Source organism: Schistocerca nitens, chromosome 4 (genome assembly GCF_023898315.1).
Source record: "Schistocerca nitens isolate TAMUIC-IGC-003100 chromosome 4, iqSchNite1.1, whole genome shotgun sequence".
NCBI classification, from domain to species: Eukaryota; Metazoa; Arthropoda; class Insecta; order Orthoptera; family Acrididae; genus Schistocerca; species Schistocerca nitens.
In genome coordinates this window covers 692,319,103-692,341,281 of record NC_064617.1, presented here as the reverse complement: position 1 = coordinate 692,341,281, position 22,179 = coordinate 692,319,103, and the positions used below count along the sequence as shown (strand labels likewise).

The 22,179-nt window shown below is 40.4% G+C and overlaps 1 protein-coding gene across 4 annotated transcripts in view; it reads right to left on the bottom strand.

The window, feature by feature from the left end:
- Nucleotides 1-22,179, bottom strand: part of LOC126251924 (ankyrin repeat and BTB/POZ domain-containing protein 2) — a 671,398-nt gene that overhangs the window by 257,650 nt on the left and 391,569 nt on the right. For 3 of the 4 annotated variants that reach the window (XM_049952673.1, XM_049952674.1, XM_049952675.1), the window contains exon 3: nucleotides 8,867-9,065. In XM_049952673.1, the coding sequence (XP_049808630.1) occupies nucleotides 8,867-9,051 (185 nt within the window). In that variant the 5' untranslated portion in view covers nucleotides 9,052-9,065. Of the gene's footprint in view, nucleotides 1-3,202; nucleotides 3,331-8,866; nucleotides 9,066-22,179 lie in introns of those variants that run through there. The other variant, XM_049952676.1, reaches the window with a different exon arrangement.

Sequence of the window (22,179 nt, the reverse complement as noted above, 5' to 3'; positions counted from 1 at the left end):
GCTATGCCAAATACAGCATTAGACAACTTAGGAGTGCTCTATTGAATGGGCACGTAAAATTCTGATTTAAAAATGATCTTGTTTGTAATGGGAAACAAACACACTCTTTTTTTTGAGACCGGGTGTCGTATGAAAGATGTGATGAGCAGTAATTACTTGGGCTGACTCCTGCTACACAACATAAAAAAGAAATTGCAAATATCTGCTGAAACACTAGAGAAAATGTGCCTAATGACTCTTAGGAGGGACACTCAGTATAATCAAAATTTAAGCTATATGTAACACTGCCAAATTATTGACCATGTCAACAAAAATAATAAGTATCTATCAGAAATTAAAAAAAATTCAAAGAACAAATCACATGCAATTTGTCAGGCATTAAATAAATAAACTCCACAGCTGCGAGAGTGATGATATTAGATTCAAATCTTTGACCACAAAATTCAATGAATTCTCGCTAATGCTAGCAGAAAAAACAGGGCAACAAATGGAACACCAAAAAGAAAATCTATTACATTTATGGCAATGCTATGAAAAGGACAGATTGCTACTCTCCATACAGTGGAGACATTGAGTCATAGACAGGTGCAATAAAAAGACTGCAATACATTTGAGTTTTTGGCCAAAGGGCATTCTTCTAAAATAGAAAACACACACCTCACATAAGCACAACTCACACAAACATGACACTGTCTCTGGCTGCTGAATCTGGCCACGTGTGCATGAACTGTGCTTATGTGGATTGTGTGTGTGCTTTCTACTTTAGAAGAAGGCCTTTTGGCCAAAAGCTCAAATGCATAGCAGTCTTTTAGTTGTGCCCATCTGTGACTCAGTATATGGTGAGTAGCAATTTATCCTTTTCATAACATTATCATATTACTTCTGTTAATTAGTGTTGGAGAGGTACTGAGTCCAATGCTTTTCCACGTTTCAAGAATTTACAGCAGCTATCATATTGCATTGATTCATTTTTCTCAGGATATCATAGCCGACAAACACAGGTTGGTTTTCACACAACTGATGTATTTGGAATCCAGTCTGGTTGGCAGAGAGGAGGTCATTATGTTTGAGATACCTTGTTACGTTTGAGTTCAATACACTATAAGATTCTACAACAGACAGATCACAAAAATCTTACTATGGAAACTAAAAAGATGTAGCATCCTCCTTGTGTGGATGGTATCATATTTCCACCTAGCATTAGCAATTTATAACCACAGAGTAAAGTGTTAACGATGGCAAACATTTGTATAGCCAGTAATATCATTTAAAAAATTCAGGTAGCTCATAGGTATGAATTCTGAGTGCAAAAGTCAGTGTATATGCATGAAACAGATACAAAGGAAATCAAGACAGTCATAAATAAAATGTGAAATGAAGTCTTCAATTACTTTAAAAAAAAAAGCAAACACTAACTCATTCTTGTTCTAGTTCATCTGTTCAATTAAAGTTTAAATGAAGGTACGTTTCCATGAGAATTAAAATTAATATTAAGCCATTGCACAAAAAAACACTACCAACAAAGTTTAAAACTACTTAAAATTGAAATTAAATTAATTGGTCACTAAAAGGTTAGAAAAATTATTTACTGATAAGAAAACTTTCTTGTCAAAGTGAAAGTATCACAAGAAACACAGCAAGCTATTAGAAAAGCTTACGCGATGCCAACTACCATATGTGAACTAGACCTAGTACATACAATATTAATGAAATTAAGATTATAAAGAAAGAGTGGTATGTTTGTTCCTTGATCTATCACTTGCCTTTGATAGTTTCTGATGAGCTGCTACTAATAAACTTCAGCTTATGGTATCAGAAGAACAGGTAAAAGTCTCTTATTTCAGTGACAGATACAGGTTACACAAACTGAACACAAAGGGGCTAGTGTTATTAGGAAGTACAAGTCTAGTCCAGCTATGGTAATGTGTGGTGTGCCCCATGGGTCAGTTCTAGGATCCTTATTGTTCTTATTATATATTAACGATCTATCTTCAGTATACAATAGCAAGGCAGTTAACTATGCAGATGACTGAATAACTGTCACATGGGAACTCAATGAAAACAATCTATCACTGAAACGTTCTAGTGTCTTAAACTGCTTGAAGAATTACTGCAAAAGTAATTTATGAAGCTCAAACCTCAATAAAACAAGCATGAAGTACTTTCAAGTACATTACCAACACGATGGAGTGCAATAAAATAAGACACTGTAATATAAATGCCATCATCCAAATACATCAGAAAGGCCCTAGTAAACATATCAGACATCCATGTTCACTTTCATCTGGATTGCAGTTGTACAATTAACATGTAATATCCTTCATTGAGTGAAATGTGTGGGAAATAAAATGTTAGGGTGCTAGCATTTGCTTGGTCCCTTTACATGAAATTCAGATAAATAATTCCCATTGCACACAAAAAATTCCAGAAACAAGACATGTTCTAGAAGACTTTGAGGAGCACTTGTTGGATAACCTACATCTACACACATTTCAAAACTGCCTAAAGCCCATAAGAGAACAGTTTTCATATAATATGAGTGCCAAAATGTGTCTAAGGGATGTGATGGTTCCACGTTTTCAAACTGACATAGTGTATGACTCTTCCATATACGAAATCAGTAATGTTTCACACATTTTATCATCATATTCACTGAAAAGAACACAATTTAAGATGAGATGACATCCTCCAAAAGTCATACACATGAATATACCACCACTCTCCTATGAAAAATAAATGCCATTAACTGACTCACCCCTCCAATTTTAAGCTTTGTCTCTTTCTTACATATTTACTTCCCTTCTTTCCACTTTTTTTCAGCTGAAATGTGATTACAGCTAGTGCTGAACTCACATTCATTATATGTAACATATAGTTAAAAATATAATTAACTCTAAAACAGTAGTTCAAAAATACCCACTACTACTAAGCTGTACAGCAAAAGATGTCTTTTCAAATAATTTACATTTTTGCAGATTCTATAATACCAACTACAAAATATGTAATCCACCACAATCAGGATTCAAAACTATGAACACTCACATGAAAGCTTCCATCTGGCATTAGTCTTAAAAAGTTACATCCTCATGCAGTGATCTAGCAAATCATGAAATAAAAATTAATTGTTATGCCAGGTTGTAGATGCCCTCCTTAATTTCTTTGAATTTACATTTTTTTTGTTGCTTATTTCTCAAAAACTTACCCAATGTCTGGTGAAATTTGACTGCTGACCACTGATTTATCTTCAGTAGCTGCAAGAGATTCTGTCAGTTCTATGCTTTGTAGCTTCTCCATTAAATGATCAATATTTCTGTCATGAGAATCATTCACTATAACTCTGTCCCCAATTTCTATACGATCAATGCTAGGTATTTTAAGTATGTTTTCATTTAAAAAATTACATTTGCACTCACAACTAAAGAAATTGTCACGTTTTGTTTCACAGTAAGTGATACTGCTTACACTAGCTGAATCTGTTTCTGAACTACTTTTCTCACTTTCACTATTTATGTTCAACTGTTCATAAGAAGTCTCTGGATTGTAAGAATACCCACCCTGTGATTCACAGTCTTGATTGATTTCACTTTCACAGTTTGCCATTGACACGCAACTAGTATTCTCACTGTCTGCATTGTAAGTTCCACTTATTAGTGGATTTTTAAAGTCTGTTGCAAAATTTCGTGTTCTATGATCGACAGGACTGGAAGAAGACCAGCCTGAACACAAATGCCACATATTACTGCCCATATCCACCCCAAGCCTTTGTTGACATTTTTTAGGTGTCCTTGACAGTTTCACTTTAGGTAAAAACTTCCTTTGGGGTTTTATAAAATAAAATGTTTTGTCCAAAATAGACGAAAATGAACTAGTTTGCCTGTCTCGATGGATAATATCCTTATGCTGTACGCCTTCTTCAGGTCGTCTAAGGATGAAATTACTATTTGACACTTGTGAATGCATAAAATCTCCATGAAGATAAAATCCATCGAGTTCCTTGCATAATACACACTGGCAATTATGATTACAAGACATCTCTGGTTAACAACAACAATCTCATTTTTGTAAAATGCTCCAGCTATACTTAAAAACAGATCTGAATCAAAATTTTCATTTCCACTCAAATGGTACATTCACTTCACTATAACCACAACTACAATTTCCTACAATAGTCACATTTAACATAAATCTTGAGAAAGCCACATGTCGTTATTATTTCCTTCATATTATGAACCAAAAACTGAAAAATCATTTACACAAATTCCCAATCCATTAGCACCGGCAAGAGACTGACACTGTCACACCACACTGCTGAGTGCACTGCACTGGCAACTGTTCCTGCCACTGAGCTCTCAGAGCTCACTGCTGGCTGAAGTCAGAAGCAGGACTACTCAAGGTCTCAACTTCCTCCCATTGTGCAGCAGCTGGCTTCTCCCGGTGTGATGCCCTGCTTCCAGTTCTACACTCACTCAAGGTTTCTCCTCAGACCCAGACCTTGGGGGCATTCAGGAAAGGAAGCCAGACCACTTATACTGTAATTACAGAGGAGGAAGTACACTTCCTTCTGAACAACACTTGCAGTGTTACATGCATCTGTGGGAAAAGTGTCAAACCCTGTAATAAGCTAAGGAGTACATCTAGCACTGTAGTCGAAAATGGTTGTTAATTATTTGTCAAACACAGAGCACAGTTCAGATTTTCAAAGATTAGCCATCCATTTAAATTGATTGAGTTTATCTCTCAGAGAAGTGCTCATAGGTGGCAAGGTAATACTGAATTTCTCAATGCTCTTCATTTTTTGGCTTTGAACACAAACTCATAGAACTTTGTTTCTATTATTTTTTCTCCATCTGCATCTATACTTCATTAATCACTAAAAAGAGTGTGGCAGAAGATACTATTATTCTATTATGTGTTGTATTTTCTCTCCTATTTCGATGAGGCATGAGATAAATTATAGCATTTGTGAGTGTATGCACAATGTTACTAGGTTACCAGTCTCATTTTTAAATTAGCAGTCTTCTACATGAGTGTTCTGTAGTGGTCTGAAGAATGTTTGTGCAACCCATCCTGAAAGTTGTTCTTTGATTTATCAACATAATTATTTGCAAGATGTTTTTCTTTGAGTGCCTGTCACTTGAGATTAATCTGTCATACATAGTCTTATAACCATGCCTTGATTGTTTTCTATTATCTTACTTTCTAGAATTTACATTCCAGTATTGTTACTGTCTTTATTTACTTGATTCCATTATGCATTACTTAATGTTTCTCTGTGATGTAACCAACTTGAAAGACAATAAATATTTTGTATATTTCGTCTACGACTATTGTTGAACACATATGGCATATTTCCCAGTAATCAACAATGCAGCCGCATTTCAATGCATTAGTATTCATCTTTTCTTCCCAAGCCTTTAATTACCACTTTACTTATCATTACATTATATATTCAGGTTCTTTTATGAGTACAAAAAAGTAAACTGTGTGTCTTTATCAGTTTTCCACCTTCTATTCAGACGTTTCCTACTATTTTTGGGTAAGTTACAAATATTTAATATTATATTCTATCTGACCAAAAGTATCCAGACATTTATTAGTGAACATAATATAGCTTGTATCCACCCATCTCCATTATGATTGATTGAACTCTGTTGGGGACACTTCCAATGGCATGTCTGAATGTCTGTAAAGGAACAGCATCCCATTCTTCTTCAAGAATGAATACAAGTGGTGATATTGGGCACTGGGATCTGTAGTAAAATCAGCATTCTAACTCAACCCAAAGGTATTTCATTGGATTGAGGTCAGGACTCTGGGCAGGGTAACTCATTTCAGGAATGTTACTAACCACCAACCACTGCCTCACAGATGCTACTTTGCGATAGGGTGCACAGTCACACTGATACAAATAATCATTATCTTCAAACTGTTTCTCTACCATACACAGAATTCAATGTTTTAAAATGTCTTGACATTCTTCCATATTTAGCATTTTCTTAAGTGCAATAAGGGCACCACACCCTAACCAGGAAATGCACCCCCATACTGTAACACCATTTCCTCCATATTTCACAGATGGTACTGCACATGTTGGGAGGTAATGTTCTTCAGACATACACCAAACCCAAACCCTTCCATCAGACTGCCACAGTGTATAGTGTAATTCATCACTCCAAACAACTCTTTTCCAGTCATCCACCAACCAGTGGAATCACTCTTTACACCACCCCAAGCATCATGTAGCACCGAACACACAAACTTAGGCTTATGAAGAGCTGCTCAACCATTGTACCTTATTCTTTTTAATTCACTATGTAAAGTCACTGTACTGTATGGATGCTAGTAGCACTTTGAAACTCTCAGGTGTTTCCTTTGACTGGTTTCATGGATTTTTTATAAACATCCTCCTCAGTACACAACAGTCCATATTTGTCAGTATGTCTGATCTTTGTTTAGCTGTGGTTGTTCTTTCACTTTTCCACTTCACAATTACATCACCAACAATTGACTTGGACAGTTTTCGGAAGACTGTAGTGTCCCTGATGGATTTGTTATTCAGGTAAATGACCAGTCCATATTCAAAATCGCTGAGATCTCATAACTCACCCACTGTGCTGTTACTGGATCTCTATTGACAACACAATACGCCCTGCCTCCTTTTACACTTGCAGGTCCACCTCTCATGCCATCTAGTGTTCAATTTCACACTGCATAGCAGTGTCTGGGTACTTTCATTCAGATAGTGTATATGTTCTCGGAGCTATACATAATTCTACAAATCCATTACTGCTATGCACAGACGTGTTTTAAACAGAATGTAAATTGAATGAAAATCCTAATTCAAAGTATAGTAGTAAAAATTAATTTGAAGGAAGGAAAAGGAGGTTTTAACATTCTGACAATGATGGTATTGTTAGAGGGAGGGGACAAATTACAGTAGGAGAGGGATAAGTAAGGAAACTGACTCTGTCACTTTCAAAGGAACCACCCTAGCATATCCATTAATGGGAATTCAAAAGATTCAAGTAACAGACTACATACTTTAGAAGGAACCACCCTAGCATATGTATTAAATGATTCATGGAAATCAAAATAAACTAAATCTGCATCACTGGAGGGAAATTTGAGTAACACTCCTCCCAATTGCAAACTGATATGAATCATGTATCTGAAAGAATACATGTTTTGTATGTAGCAACTGCTGAAACAGTGACTGACTGGTAATATGTGGCTAGTACACAAACAAAAAGGAGAAGAAGAATACAGAATTTGAATCTCTAGCTTTCATAATCTTTTAAAACATTCCTTTTGGCTGAAGATAAACAGTAGAAAGTAAATGTTCAGTTTTGCAACATATGATACCAAGTCCAAAGATCACATGCTGAAGATTTTTCAGAGCTATAATCTTAATTCATTCATTTGTTGTGTTCTGTGGATCCCAACAGGGATATGAAATAAATCAATTATACAGTAACAAAAGACAAATATAACTGAGACTTAGTCTGTGTAGGCCTACTGTGTTAACAGTAAACCTCACTATCCCTCTTAAACACTATTCATAATTATGCCAGCTAAATTTCATCCGATAAATGAGAAAGAGAAGTAATACTTTGAAAAAAAGCTTGTGTCTCCTTAGTTATACTAAATAGCTGTAGTTTATTTCCAATTGGTAGCTGAATATTTACTCCAATTTCAATGGTTGTGTTTATAGAAGCTAACAACAAATACTGACTTCTTTTAGAGTTCACAAAATTATCATTCAGCATGTAACATTTCCAGTTTTGCATAGATCTGCTATAAGAGTGTTTTCATCCAACCTGTCACATGACACTAGGCACTTCTACTCATCTCAGCTGGTCATACTGCAGAGGAAAAGCTATGCCTTTCTCTTTTCATGTCGTGTTGGCAGATTCCCACAGAAACCAGAGCAGTGTGTTTCTCCTCCTAGTTCTCACAGTTAATCAGCTGCCTGACTGCTTCACATTTGCAAGTTAGTCCACTACACTTGTAACAGAGAAACTTGCCAAGTAAATCTCATAATGTCAACAATTGTTGCTCACTACCTCCATAAATAACAATACAACTTCACAAAAGTCACTTTCTCACATTACTTTAGGAAAACTATAATTCATCTAAGTCACAATGGCGTACTGCAAATGAAGCTGATTTGTAAATTCTGCAAAGAGGTAAAAAGTAAATTAAGTCTGAAGCTCACATTCGAATTTGAACGTCATTAGCTTATAACTTTATCTTATCTTTTCACACTGTCCAGATAAGTGGAGATGTTTTATACTAGGTATTCTGCCTCTTTGTTAAATGTTGATTGATTCTTAGAAGTACATCAGTGATCTGTTTTGGAACCTTGCAGACTAATACAGTTTCAAAAAGTAAACTGTGTATAGTTCGTTTTTTAGCATATTGTATCAAAAAGTGTCAGTGCACGCTTAACAAAAGTAAAATCTAGTAGTTATATTAAAATAAAGAAAATAATGAAAATATAATACAATTATTTTTAAATAATTATTTGCCAGAACTGTTCTCCTATATGACTCATTACAGTTTTACAAAAATTTGCGTTGCATGAGTTTATAGACTTAATACTACAAATATACAAAAATTTGAAAAAATTTACTGAAATGATATTTGTAGCCACCCTGCTGTTCCAATGAGTTTGAAACTACATGAACCCCTTTCTTTTGGGTTTTAATATGAAACACTGGATGAATTGATTGAAAGAAACTTATTTTTTCCTCGCTTCTTTTGTACTGCCATGATATCAATAGAAATGATGTCAAGATGTAAGCATCTTATGTTTCCTATCACTGTATTCTGTTTTATCAACCTTTATACTGTAAGTATTACTCACCTTCTGGGCTTCGGCCTAACGATCTCATGACTGCCTTCGGTCATGCACAGTGGGCTGAGCGCACTGCGGTAGTGGTCGGCATCCCTAAATTCGGCAACCGGTTGGCTGTGTGCTGGTTGAGAATGTGGGCCAGAGGCTGCGGTGGGTCCTCCAGAGGAGCAGGGAGCCGACACAGGTGTAGACATGACTACTGCTCTGCCTGAAACGTAGAATGCCCATCATCAGGTTACAAGCTGTACTGCAAACTGACAAAGATATCATTAGTTGTCGGCAGCCACCGAAGAAAGCTTAAGCATTATGGGTGCTTGTACTGAACTGTGAAAGCTGGAAGTCTGAGATGATCAGGGATGTTTATGACCTATTCATGGATATTAAGAACGCATAAACTTACATGACAGAACATTTACTCCTAAATGATACTTACAGTTTTAAGGAATCAGTTTCGGATGAATGGCAGTTCTAACATTTTTTTTTTTTTTTTTTTTTTTTTTTTTTTTTTTTTTTTTTTTTTTTTTGGTGACTGTATAGTTGCAAACTTAATTGCCACATAGGCTTTGTACTTTACTCAAATCGTCATTATGGAGTCCTGTACTAAGACTTCTTTTCCCTTAATTACTCACACCAATGAACCAGAAAACTGAGATGTCCAAGAATTAGGAAATATGTTTAATGTATTTCCTGTAGCTTTAAATTAACAAATAATCTAGATACTGGGAATATAAATCCCTTAAAACCTCACAACAGATACAAAATATGATGAATAAGATTGTTAATGCATCATACTTGATTCACTTTGATCACAACAGCTAGCGATCAAAACAGCTAGTATTACTGTTATACTGTACAAATTTCTTTTGGTTTACATGTGTGGTACGTGATTCGTTATTGTATGGCTGAAGGTACTTCATCTACCAATTGCTTAATAAAAACTACAGATGTTAATGCTTCAGAAAGCTGCAGTAATCGTTTATAACTATGCCTAACACCATTAGGTATCAGGAAAACAGAACACCTCTCAAATCTTTTTAGTTAGTAATAAAAACTAACTGAAAAACAAATACTTCCATGTTTTGCTGCACATCTATTATACACAAGCCCCTGCATGTAAGAAATCTGTGTGTGTGTGTGTGTGTGAGAGAGAGAGAGAGAGAGAGAGAGAGTGAGAGGGGTGGGGGGGGGGGGGGCGAGAGAAGTGGGAGGTGCACGTTAACAATTGCTTCGTTTGAAGTCATGCGCGGAAAAACTCTCAAATGTAAACACCATGGGTGCGACGAATGTCAATTTTGATAGTTCCCTTATCCCGCAACAGATGGCAATACTTATCTCTAAGCTTTTACATTTGAGGTTTAGCCCGTTTTTCTGCGCATGTCATCAAGTGTGCTATCTACACACACACACATTACTCCGGAGAATTTACGGCCTTTCTACTGCATGTTTCAGAAACGTTTCTTTGATCGTATTAGGCGTAGCTCGACGCAAACATTTCTGCGGATTGTATGGCAAGGCGTTATGCGACCCAAATCAACCCCTTGGTGCTCCAGCCAATGACCTTTGCAGCACCGGTACGGACATAAACGCAGGAATTTTCAGGGACGTATGGACCGGTTCCGGATACCTGCTTCCTCGGGTCGTTTCCCGACACTGCTGCAAGGAAGTTCTTAATGAAACGACGTCCTTTCGCCCTGGTTTCGTTTTTGCAGGCGCTGGGCACCCAACAACATGACACACTTGTCTCAGAATCTTGTCCAGAAATTTCCGTAAATAGCATGCGGGACACTGAACTTATTTAATATATTAAATACACTTGCAATTAAAGTATTTGCTCACCGCCGTCCGAGACTTTGGCTGGTTCGCTGTCGCTATTGTAGCCGGTTGCATTCTATCAGCAATGGTTTGCAGTCTGTCATTGATTTTCCTTAGTCTTTATTTGCATTCTCTGGTCTTTTACAACAGCACTTCTTTCCCAGTTTACGTCCAATGTACAGGCGTTCCGAGTCACACACAAAATTTTTCGATACCTCTTCCGTTTCTTCTACAAATTACTTAGGCTTAGTTGATACTGCTACATGAAATCAGGAAAAACTCTAAACAGCTAAGATCGCTAGTAAATTCTTTATTTAAATAAAACCATTTATCTCAAAAAATGCTTTACTAGCTGTTTCGAGTTTTTTCTGAATTCGTTTTACTTCAGATCGCCCCCATTCTGGTAACGTCAGGAATATATTACTGGTATATATCTAAACGGTTCAGCTGTCTTCGTTCTGTTAGTCACTCATTCCTGAAACGAGGCTTCTTGCTTCAGACATTAACGAGAATTCTTGCCTCGCCTTTTTGGCCAGTTTTTCGGGGAAAATAAAAATACCTGAAAGCCGTTCTGTATTGAATATAATAATACTGTTAACGATTATTGCACATAATTTTTGAAACAGTGAAAGTAAAAAAAAAAAAAATCCTTAACTTAAGATTGTGCATATTTTCGAACGTTTGACGAATACTTTCGTCATAATTCCACTGTATTAAACAACAAAATTTTAAGTTTCAGAAATCGATACAAGGGTTTTAATTGCAAATTCTCTTCCATTCTGCTCTATTGGGCAATGTTACTGGGGCTGCCAGACGTTCGGGTCTCCCCGGATTTGTCCCAATGTCCTGGGGGTGTACAACTGTCCGAGGTAAACTCAGACTTTTTCGTGTCCGGACAAATTCGTTCCACTGGAAATAAATAGATTTGAATAAATCTTATTTAAAATTTAATCAATGAGGATTGGCGGCCGCTCGGTTTAAGGCGCCATGTCACGGATTGCGCGGCCCCTCCCGCCGGAGGTTCGAGTCCTCCCTCGGGCATGGGTGTGTGGGTGTTGTTCTCAGCGTAAGTTAGTTTAAGTAGTGTGTAAGTCTTGGGACCGATGACCTAAGAAGTTTGGTCCCTTAGGAATTTACATACATTTGAACATTTGAGGACTGGCGCATTGGCATTTCATTCGTTTTATATAAAAAAAAAAACAGCGGCAAGCACGCTTAGACGCTCTCCTATACACGTATACTATGTTTACATGCAATCCTAAAAACCGAGCGAGGTGGCGCAGTGGTTAGCACACTGGACTCGCATTCGGGAGGACGACGGTTCAATCCCGTCTCCAGCCATCCTGATTTAGGTTTTCCGTGATTTCCCTAAATCGTTTCAGGCAAATGCCGGGATGGTTCCTTTGAAAGTGCACGGCCGATTTCCTTCCCAATCCTTCCCTAACCTGAGCTTGCGCTCCGTCTCTAATGACCTCGTTGTCGACGGGACGTTTAACACTACCCACCACCACCACCACCAATCCTAAAACCGGATTTCTTAAACCGATGTACCAATATCGCTTCTGGTTGATCGTGCAAACAGCTCAAAAGCGATTCTGGAAATCCGTTACTAGCTGCCGGTTTTCAACTGCCACAATCCATTCTCGCTCCCATGTAAACGCACAACCGTTTCTGAAACGTGCTTGGGCTCTCAGGTTACGCTTGGGCTGTCAGGTTACATCTTGTTTTCAAAATATTCGACCAATACGGACGGAATGACTCATTGTGCAATGAAGGAGAAGCAGGAAATTAGACTGCACACGAAGACGTCTACGTCGATTATTTAAGTGACGAGATATAGCAATTGTGCTGACTAAATCAGAAACTGGAACAGTGACGGATACAGAAAAACCTCAAGGAGGGGGCGCTAAAGATATCTTGAGCTACCTTTATTTTTACCGTAATAAAAATAATCAGTCACATGCAAAGTTAAAGAAAGTTTTATTTAAACTAATTATACGCTTATACAAGACAATGTCATCTTACGACGTAAAAAAGTTGCAATTCTGGTACTCTTCCTTAAATGATGAATTCTATGCGCACATGCTTCCTGGCACATCGGTTAATTAAATCGTCAATTGGACAATCAATGTCAGGGTGAGTGTTCAACAGAGCTAAGCCACATAGTCGATCCCTATGTGCCAGACAGAAACGTATAAAATACAATGACGCGGTCGCGCATGCTACATAGATAAGTACAACTACTCGATAACTCGTTCCAGTCGAGTCAAAAAATGGTTCAAATGGCTCTGAGCACTATGGGACTCAACTGCTGAGGTCATTAGTCCCCTATAACTTAGAACTAGTTAAACCTAACTAACCTAAGGACATCACACACATCCATGCCCGAGGCAGGATTCAAACCTGCGACCGTAGCGGTCTCGCGGTTCCAGACTGCAGCGCCAGAACCGCGCGGCCACTTCGGCCGGCTCCAGTCGAGTCGACTGACGAAAGAAACGAGCGAATGCGATCGGCCACGCAAGGCGCGCCCCCTATACGTATCCGCCATTGAATTGGAACAGCTGTTTAACAGACGCCCTATTTAACTGGGCTAGCAAATACGCTTCAGACCTAGACATGTAAACACGTCAGCGATAAACGCTTCCGAAATTCGATTTTTGACTTTCGAAAGTTTTGTTGTAAGTAAACGCAGTGATATTTTCCATACTTGTTTATTGAGAACAATGAGAAGCCACCGACGATCAACGCCAACATGCACCGCGCTGCCTCATGGTGCGATCGTCGACAGGCTCTATGTGCTCATAAAAGTACTCCGATTTCACCCAACGTGCGACGTTTTCGACAACTTCGTCGGATCTATGTAAGTTCAAATGTGTGTGAAATCTTATGGGACTTAACTGCGAAGGTCATCAAAAATGGTTCAAATGGCTCTGAGCAATATGGAACTTAACTTCTGAGGTCACCAGTCCCCTAGAACTTAGAACTACTTAAACCTAACTAACCTAAGGACATCACACACACCCATGCCCGAGGCAGAATTCGAACCTGCGACCGTAGCGGTCGCGCGGTTCCAGACTGTAGCGCCTAGAACCGCTCGGCCACCTCGGCCGGCGAAGGTCATAAGTCCCTAAATTATTCTAAGGACAAACACACACACCCATGCCCGAGGGAGTACTCGAACCTCCGCCGGGACCAGCCGCACAGTCCATGACTGCAGCGCCTCACACCGCTCGGCTAATGACGCGCGGCTCGATTTAAGTGCTGAGAGGCATAAATATTACGAACTTATTCCAAAATACTGTCAAAAGAAGTGGCTTACTTTACATTTTAACGAGCAGCCCCTAAAAATCGTTTGTTGATATACCCTTGTACTATATTTTTGTTATAAATGACGATAGCCTCTAAGCGAAACAATCGGACATTCAAAATATCTCTGCCAGATCACCTGGATTTGATAGTAATAGTAGTAGTTTTCGACTACGTTGAAAATGACACAGCCAATTTCGCTCATCGTCCTAGTCATTTACAGTGGAAACCCGATTATCCAACCCTCACTAACCAGGACTATTTTTTTTAATCGGCAACGATAATTATTAAATCTAAATAAATTTAGCCAACCGTCATACACGGATCCTGGCATAGTGTCACTTAAAACACTGACACTGAGCAGTACAGTACCATATCGACCCCTATTGTTGCGACAGTAAAACGATGCCAAAGAGAGCCATGGGCAAAAAGATCGAAAAACGTTGCTGCTAAATGTGGTGTTGGAATCTCCACGGCGAGATATCTGTGAGCCCGTGGACGCAGTCGGCACGAAGAAAAGGGAAACTAGTGAATTTTTAACATTGTGCAGCCCTGTCAGCAAACTGTGATAATTGAACGTGTAACACGTCAGCCTCAGTTGCAAATAGAAACCAGTCTTTACCCAGGTTTCAGCCAAAACAATCTGGCCTTCTTCAGAAGCCAGTGACACTAAACAATTGCATGCCAAAGTTTGTGTTACATATTCCGGCACAGCTCTCGCGGCCTACCGACCTCGTCCGCGCAGTGGGGCCTGCTGTTTCTCATCAGCCCAAGTAATGTAGATTTATGGGTTTGGTTGTTTTTGGGGGAAGAGACCAAACTGCAAGGTCATCGGTCTCATCGCATTGGGGAAGGATGTCAGCCGTGCCCTTTCAAAGGAACCAACCCGGCATTTGCCTGGAGCGATTTAGGAAAATCACAGAAAACCTAAATCAGGATGGCCGGACGCGGGATTGAACCGTCGTCCTCCCGAATGCGAGACCAGTGTGCTAATCACTGCGCCACCTCGTTCGGTGTAGATTTATGACTGGTTACTATGGTGCTACAGTTTTATACTTGACATGGCCAAACTTTGGCATGCAATAGTTTAGTGGCACTGGCTTCTGAAGAGGGCCAAATTATTTTGGCCGAAACCTGGGTAAAGATTGGTTTCTATTAGCAACTAAGGCTGACGTGTTATATGTTCAAGGAAACTGGTGAATATGTCGACGCGCACGATTTCTTTGATGCGTTTGCAAACATTCCAGGATGCTCAGTTATAGGTGTTAGTGATGCAAATGACTAGCTGTAACATGACAATGTACAATTTCTAATAACAAGAGAGCTGGTGTTTGTTCGATTGCAGACGATGGCGATAGGTTAGCGGATGACGCTGGCGCTAAATAGGAAGACTCTGTGTCTCTAGTTACCTCTTTGTCATTTCACTGAAGACCAAGTGTATGTCCCTCCATTACCAGTGGATCCTCAAAAGCTAGCCGGCCGGTGTGGCCGAGCGGTTCTAGGCGCTTCAGTCTGGAACCGCGCGACCGCTACGGCCGCAGGTTCGAATCCTGCCTCGGGCATGGATGTGTGTGATGTCCTTAGGTTAGTTAGGTTTAAGTAGTTCTAAGTTCTAGGGGATTGATGACCTCCGCTGTTAAGTCCCATAGTGATCAGAGCCATTTTGAACCCAAAAGCTAAGAGGTTGAATTATTGCCGCAGCTGCACAAGTGACTCCAGATATGCTGAGCAGAAGTGTGACAAGAAATTGACTACACATGGGACGATTGCTGCGTGACCAATGTCAGTCACATTCAGTCAAAGTTAAAGCGAACGTATAGGATGAAAAAATTTTACTATAAAACGACACCCCTACTGCCTGTATACGCCTTCTTAATAAAATTCTGTATGTAAGTACGACGAACGGAAAAACTGGTAGAAGCCGACCTCGGGGAAGATCAGTTTGGATTCCGTAGAAATGTTGGAACACGTGAGGCAATACTAACCCTACGACTTATCTTAGAAGAAAGATTAAGGAAAGGCAAACCTACGTTTCTAGCATTTGTAGGCTTAGAGAAAGTTTTTGACAATGTTGTCTGGAACACTCTCTTTCAAATTCTGAAGGTGGCAGGGGTAAAATACAGGGAGCGAAAGACTATTTACAATTTGCACAGAAACCAGATGGCAGTTATAACAGTCGAGGGAGATGAAAGGGAAGCAGTGGTTGGGAAGGGAGTGAGACTGGGTTGTAGACTCTCCCCGAAGCTATTCAATCTGTATATTGAGCAAGCAGTAAAGGAAACAAAAGAAAAGTTCGAGGTAGGCATTAAAATCCATGGAGAAGAAATAAAAACTTTGAGGTTTGCCGATGACATTGTAATTCTGTCAGAGATAGCAAAGGACTTGCAAGAGCAGTTGAACGGAATGGACAGTGTCTTGAAAGGAGGGTATAAGATGAACATCAACAAAAGCAGAACGAGGATAATTGAATGTAGTCGAATTAAGTCGGGTGATGCTGAGGGAATCAGATTAGGAAATGAGACACTTAAAGTAGTAAAGGAGTTTTAGTATTTGGGAAGCAAAATAACTGATGATGGTCGAAGTAGAGAGGAAATCAAATGTAGACTGGCAATGGCAAGGAAAGCGTTTCTGAAGAAGAGAAATTTGTTAACATCGAGTATTGATTTAAGTGTCAGGAAGTCGTTTCTGAAAGTATTTGTATGGAGTGTAGCCATGTATGGAAGTGAAACATGGACGACAAATAGTTTAGACAAGAAGAGAATAGAAGCTTTCGAAATGTGGTGCTACAGAAGAATGCTGAAGATTAGATGGGTAGATCACATAACTAATGATGAGGTATTGAATAGAATTGAGGAGAAGAGGAGTTTGTGGCACAACGTGACTAGAAGAAGGGATCGGTTGGTAGGACATGTTCTGAGGCATCAAGGGATCACCAATTTAGTATTGGAGGGCAGCGTGGAGGGTAAAAAGAGATGAGTACACTAAGCAGATTCAGAAGGATGTAGGTTGCAGTAGGTACTGGTAGATGAAGAAGCTTGCACAGGATAGAGTAGAATGGAGAGCTGCATCAAACCAGTCTCAGGACTGAAGGCCACAATAACAACAACGAGAAGCCACCGACAATCGACGACGACATGCAACGCGCCACCTCACCGCGCGATTGTCGGCGGTGTCTATGTGCTCGGAAAAGTACTCTGATTTCACCCAATGTGCGACATTTTCGAAAACTTCGTCCAATCGAATTAAGTTCAAATGTTCAAATGTGGTAAAATCTTATGGGACTTAACTCCGAAAGTCATCAGTCCCTAAACTTACACACTACTTAACCTAAATTATCGTAAGGACAAACACACACACCCATGCCCGAGGTAGGACTCGAACCTCCGCCGGGACCAGCCACACAGTCCATGGCTGCAGCACCCAGACCGCTCGGCTAATCCCGCGCGGCTCGATTTAAGTGCTGAGAGTCATAAATATTACGAACTTATTCCAAAATACTGTTAAAGAAGTGGCTTACTTAATATTTTAACGAGCAGCCCCTAAAAATCGTTTGTTGATATACCCTTGTACTATATTTTTGTTATAAATGATGATAGCCTCTAAGCGAAACAATCGGACATTCAAAATATCTCTGCCAGATCACCTGGATTTGATAGTAATAGTAGTAGTTTTCGACTACGTTGAAAATGACACAGCCAATTTCGCTCACCATCCTAGTCATGTACAGCGAAAACCCTATTATCCATCCCTCACTAATCAGGACTTTTTTTTAATCGGCGACGATAATTATTAAATCTAAATAAATTTAGCCAACCGTCATACACGGATCCTGGCATAGTTTCACTTAAAACACTGACACTGAGCAGTACAGTACCATATCGTCCCCTATTGTTGCGAGTGTAAAATGATGCCAAAGACAGCCATGTGCAAAAAGATCGAAAAACGTTGCTGCTAAATGTGGTGGTGGAATCTCAACGGCGAGATATTTGTGAGCCCGTGGACTCAGTCTGCACGAAGACAAGGGGAATTGGTGAATATGACGACGCGCACGATTTCTTTGATGCGTTTACAAACATTCCAGAATGCTCAGTTATAGGTGTTAATGATGCAAATAATTAGCTGTAAAATGACAATGTACAATTTCTAATAACAAGAGAGCTGGTATTTGTTCGATTTCAGACAATGGCGATAGGTTAGCGGATGATGCTGGCGCTCAATGGGAAGAAGCTGTGTCTAGTTTTCTCTTTGTGGTTTCATTGAAGACCGAGTCTATGTCACACCATTACCAGTGGATCCCCGAAAGCTAAGAGGCTGAATTATTGTCGCAGCTGCAGGAGTGACTCCAGATATGCTGAGCAGAAGTGTGACAAGAAATTGACTACACATGGGACGATTGCTGTGTGACCAATGTGTCACATTCAGTCGAAGTTGAATCGAACGTATTCGATAAAACTTGCAAAATTTTGCTGTAAGACGAGACCACTATAGGCTGAATAAGCCTTCTCAATAAAATTCTGTATGTAAGTAAAGTTGCAAAGTCCCTCTATAATCGCCCTGTATTTGCTGATCTACGTGGTGTAGCAACTATAATGCAGCGCACATGTGGTACGATCTCCGCAAGGTTTTGGAATCGGCAGCATATAGACGTCGTCGCGGTGTGCCGCTAGAGCTCTTTGGGTCGTTGGCAGGCAGTGGACTTGTCGACAATCCCTCGCTACAGCTTCCGGCTCGGCGCCAACTTCCGGGGCAGGGCTTTCTGCCCGTCCGCGTGTGACGCCGTCGCCGGTTGGGGGTTGCTGTACACCTTTGTCTTACGGCGCGGGCTCTGCGCCACTGGAGAGGAAAAGAGAAAGCAGACAACAGTCTTCCGCCGTCGGACTGATTTATGGCTACCAACAATGAGGAACAGGGCACAACGTCGGGCCACACGCGGCGAAATATACCCATGTAAGGTACCGAGTGGCTATAATTAAAGTGCAGCTACGCACGAAGGTTCAGTGTGGGCTGTTAAGTATCGTATGGTAGCGAAACTTGGTAGATATTCTAATGCGGAACCGATTTCCACTGGAAAAAAGTTAGTTCATATTTTGGCACCAGGTGCAAGTCTGGCGCTGTGAATGCTAGAAAGATGTATAGAAATGTTCCCATGGGTAATGTGTTACGAACGGCTCGTGGAATGAAGAACATGTAACAAAGAAATAATGTTAATTTTATTACTAACCGCTGCTTACATAATTTGTTCGATATGGGCACTGGACACTTCGACGAGATGCTGCATCCGTAAGCTGACGGGATGAACAGTTCCTTGCAGCAGCTCCACTGGAATCTGACAAATGTGTTCTTGTATACTGGCCTTCAGATCAGGTAGAGACCGAACGTGTCCCTGGTAAACGCGTTCTTTTAGATATCCCCAAAGTCAAAAGTCACACGGATTCAGATCAGGTCATTTAACAGACCATGCAACTCGAAAACATCTACAGATAACACGCTGCATTAGGCAGATCTTTCACCGGGCGAGCGACATGAGGTGTTGCCACATCTTGCACATGAAAACAATGGTTTCCACTCAGTCGCGCTCTTCCAAAGCGCCGGCCGGGGTGGCCGAGCGGTTCTAGGCGCTTCCGTCTGGAACCGCGAGACCGCTACGGTCGTACGAATCCTGCCTGGGGCATGGATGTGTGTGATGTCCTTAGGTTAGTTAGGTTTAAGTAGTTCTAAGTTCTAGGGGACTGATGACCCCAGAAGTTAAGTTCAAAATGGTTCAAATGGCTCTGAGCACTATGGGACTCAACTGCTGAGGTCATTAGTCCCCTAGAACTTAGAACTAGTTAAACCTAACTAACCTAAGGACATCACAAACATCCATGCCCGAGGCAGGATTCGAACCTGCGACCGTAGCGGTCTCGCGGTTCCAGACTGCAGCGCCTTTAACCGCACGGCCACTTCGGCCGGCCCAGAAGTTAAGTCCCATAGTGCTCAGAGCCATTTGAACCATTTTTGAATTTTCCAAAGCAGGAATCACACACTGTCCAAGGAGGTCTTGACAACGTGCAGACGTCACGTTGCACCTGACAGGCTCTCTTGAGTGGATTCTCCCCAAAGAAGAACGGGCCGACAATGAAGGTAGCTTTGAGACCAAACCACACAGTCAAATACGACGAGTGCGTAACATGCGTTTCACCAGTACCCCAAATTCTGCAGTTTCGTATATTCCCTGCGCCCAGTAGCGTAAAATATGCCTCATCATTCCATAGAATATTGCTCCGCCACTTGTAATAAGTTCTATTTGCGCTCGAAATCGAAGAGCAAATTCAGAACGTTGCTGCGGACCGTGAAGTTTCAGTTGCTACATCGTCTGGATCTTGTATCAGTGTAAAATAGATTGCAAAACTTTCCATACTGTTGACCATGGGACGGACAATTCTTGTGGCAAGGACGAGCAATGGCAATGGCCGGCACAAGTGCTGTACGGTCAGTTACAACAACTGCAACCTAGCCAATAACTTCCACGCGGACAGGAAGCCCTCCTCTGCAAGGCACCACACCGAGCTCATCCATGTTTTCGAATTTCATTATCATCTTCTTTAACCCATTTAATGACACTGGGTCTATCCTCAGATCTTACAGTCGGCGATACTCTCTCAATGCTGTACTGCAACTGCTGCCGCTCAGAACAGTTTCACTGAAGCCTAGTTTACACGACGACATTGGGTTGCGACACTCATTGCGTGGAATGAGTTGCACGCAAGTGGTTTCATATACGACTGTAGAGACGGCGACACCAGTATACACTTCAGTTTCGTCGTTTTGTGTGTCCCTGAGTCGTGTCTGAAAAGGAAGTTTTGGCAGCTGCACGTCGCACGAGGTGGTTCAAATGGCTCTCAGCACTATGGGACTTAACATCTGAGGTCATCAGTCCCGTAGAACTTAGAACTACTTAAACCTAACTAACCTAAGGACATCACACACATGCATGCCCGAGGTAGGATTCGAACCTGCGACCGTAGCGGTCGCGCGGTTCCAGACTGAAGCGCCTAGAACCGCTAGGCCACTCTGGCTGGCCGCACGAGTTGTGATGGAGTTAAAGCTTGTTGCGTGAAATCGCTGCATAAGAAAAAAAATAAGAAACGTGTTTCGATTCGTAACTGGATGAAGAAAATACATTAGCTCGTTTGCTCAGCATCCTTGCTGAAATAATTTATAACTGAAGATCTAGGAAGTTCTTTTAATTATCTTAGAATGTCACCAGAACTTCTCACGTTTCTTCTAAATAGAGTTAATTATGCGATAAGGAATAAAGGTACTGAAACACTATCGCCAGAACTGAAATTACATATCATATTGTGTGCTTTACAATCGAGAACACTCGGCATACTATAAGATACGGTTTTTAGTTGGTGATGACGCTATTTCATTAAAACCAATAATTATCAACATTAACAGTAATAATTATTAACATTAGCAACAATAATTACTCGAAGCATCAAGAAGGGAATGGTTTGCAAACTATTCTCTTGAAGAGAGATCTTTACAGTGGCAATATTTCAAAATTCTAACATATGTGAATGGGGACCACTGCAGCGACGTTTTAAATACATGAATATTGAATAAAGAATGCCGCTTCTTCAATTTGCATAGCCTTCCCTCCTGTCAACAATATTCCTTAACAAAGAGTTCGCCAACTCGAGCGATGGGATTTTAGTCTTGTAGACGAGAGCACTGCCACACCTAGAATTACACTTGCTTGTATTTTTCTTAGTTCAATTGTATGTTGTTGTTGTTGTGGTCTTCAGTCCTGAGACTGGTTTGATGCAGCTCTCCATGCTACTCTATCCTGTGCAAGCTTCTTCATCTCCCAGTACCTACTGCAACCTACATCCTTCTGAATCTGCTTAGTGTATTGATCTCTTGGTCTCCCTCTACGATTTTTACCCTCCACGCTGCCCTCCAATGCTAAATTTGTGATCCCTTGATGCCTCAAAACATGTCCTACCAACCGATCCCTTCTTCTAGTCAAGTTGTGCCACAAACTTCTCTTCTCTCCAATCCTATTCAATACCTCCTCATTAGTTACGTGATCTACCCACCTTATCTTCAGCATTCTTCTGTAGCACCACATTTCGAAAGCTTCTATTCTCTTCTTGTCCAAACTAGTTATCGTCCATGTCTCACTTCCATACATGGCTACACTCCATACAAATACT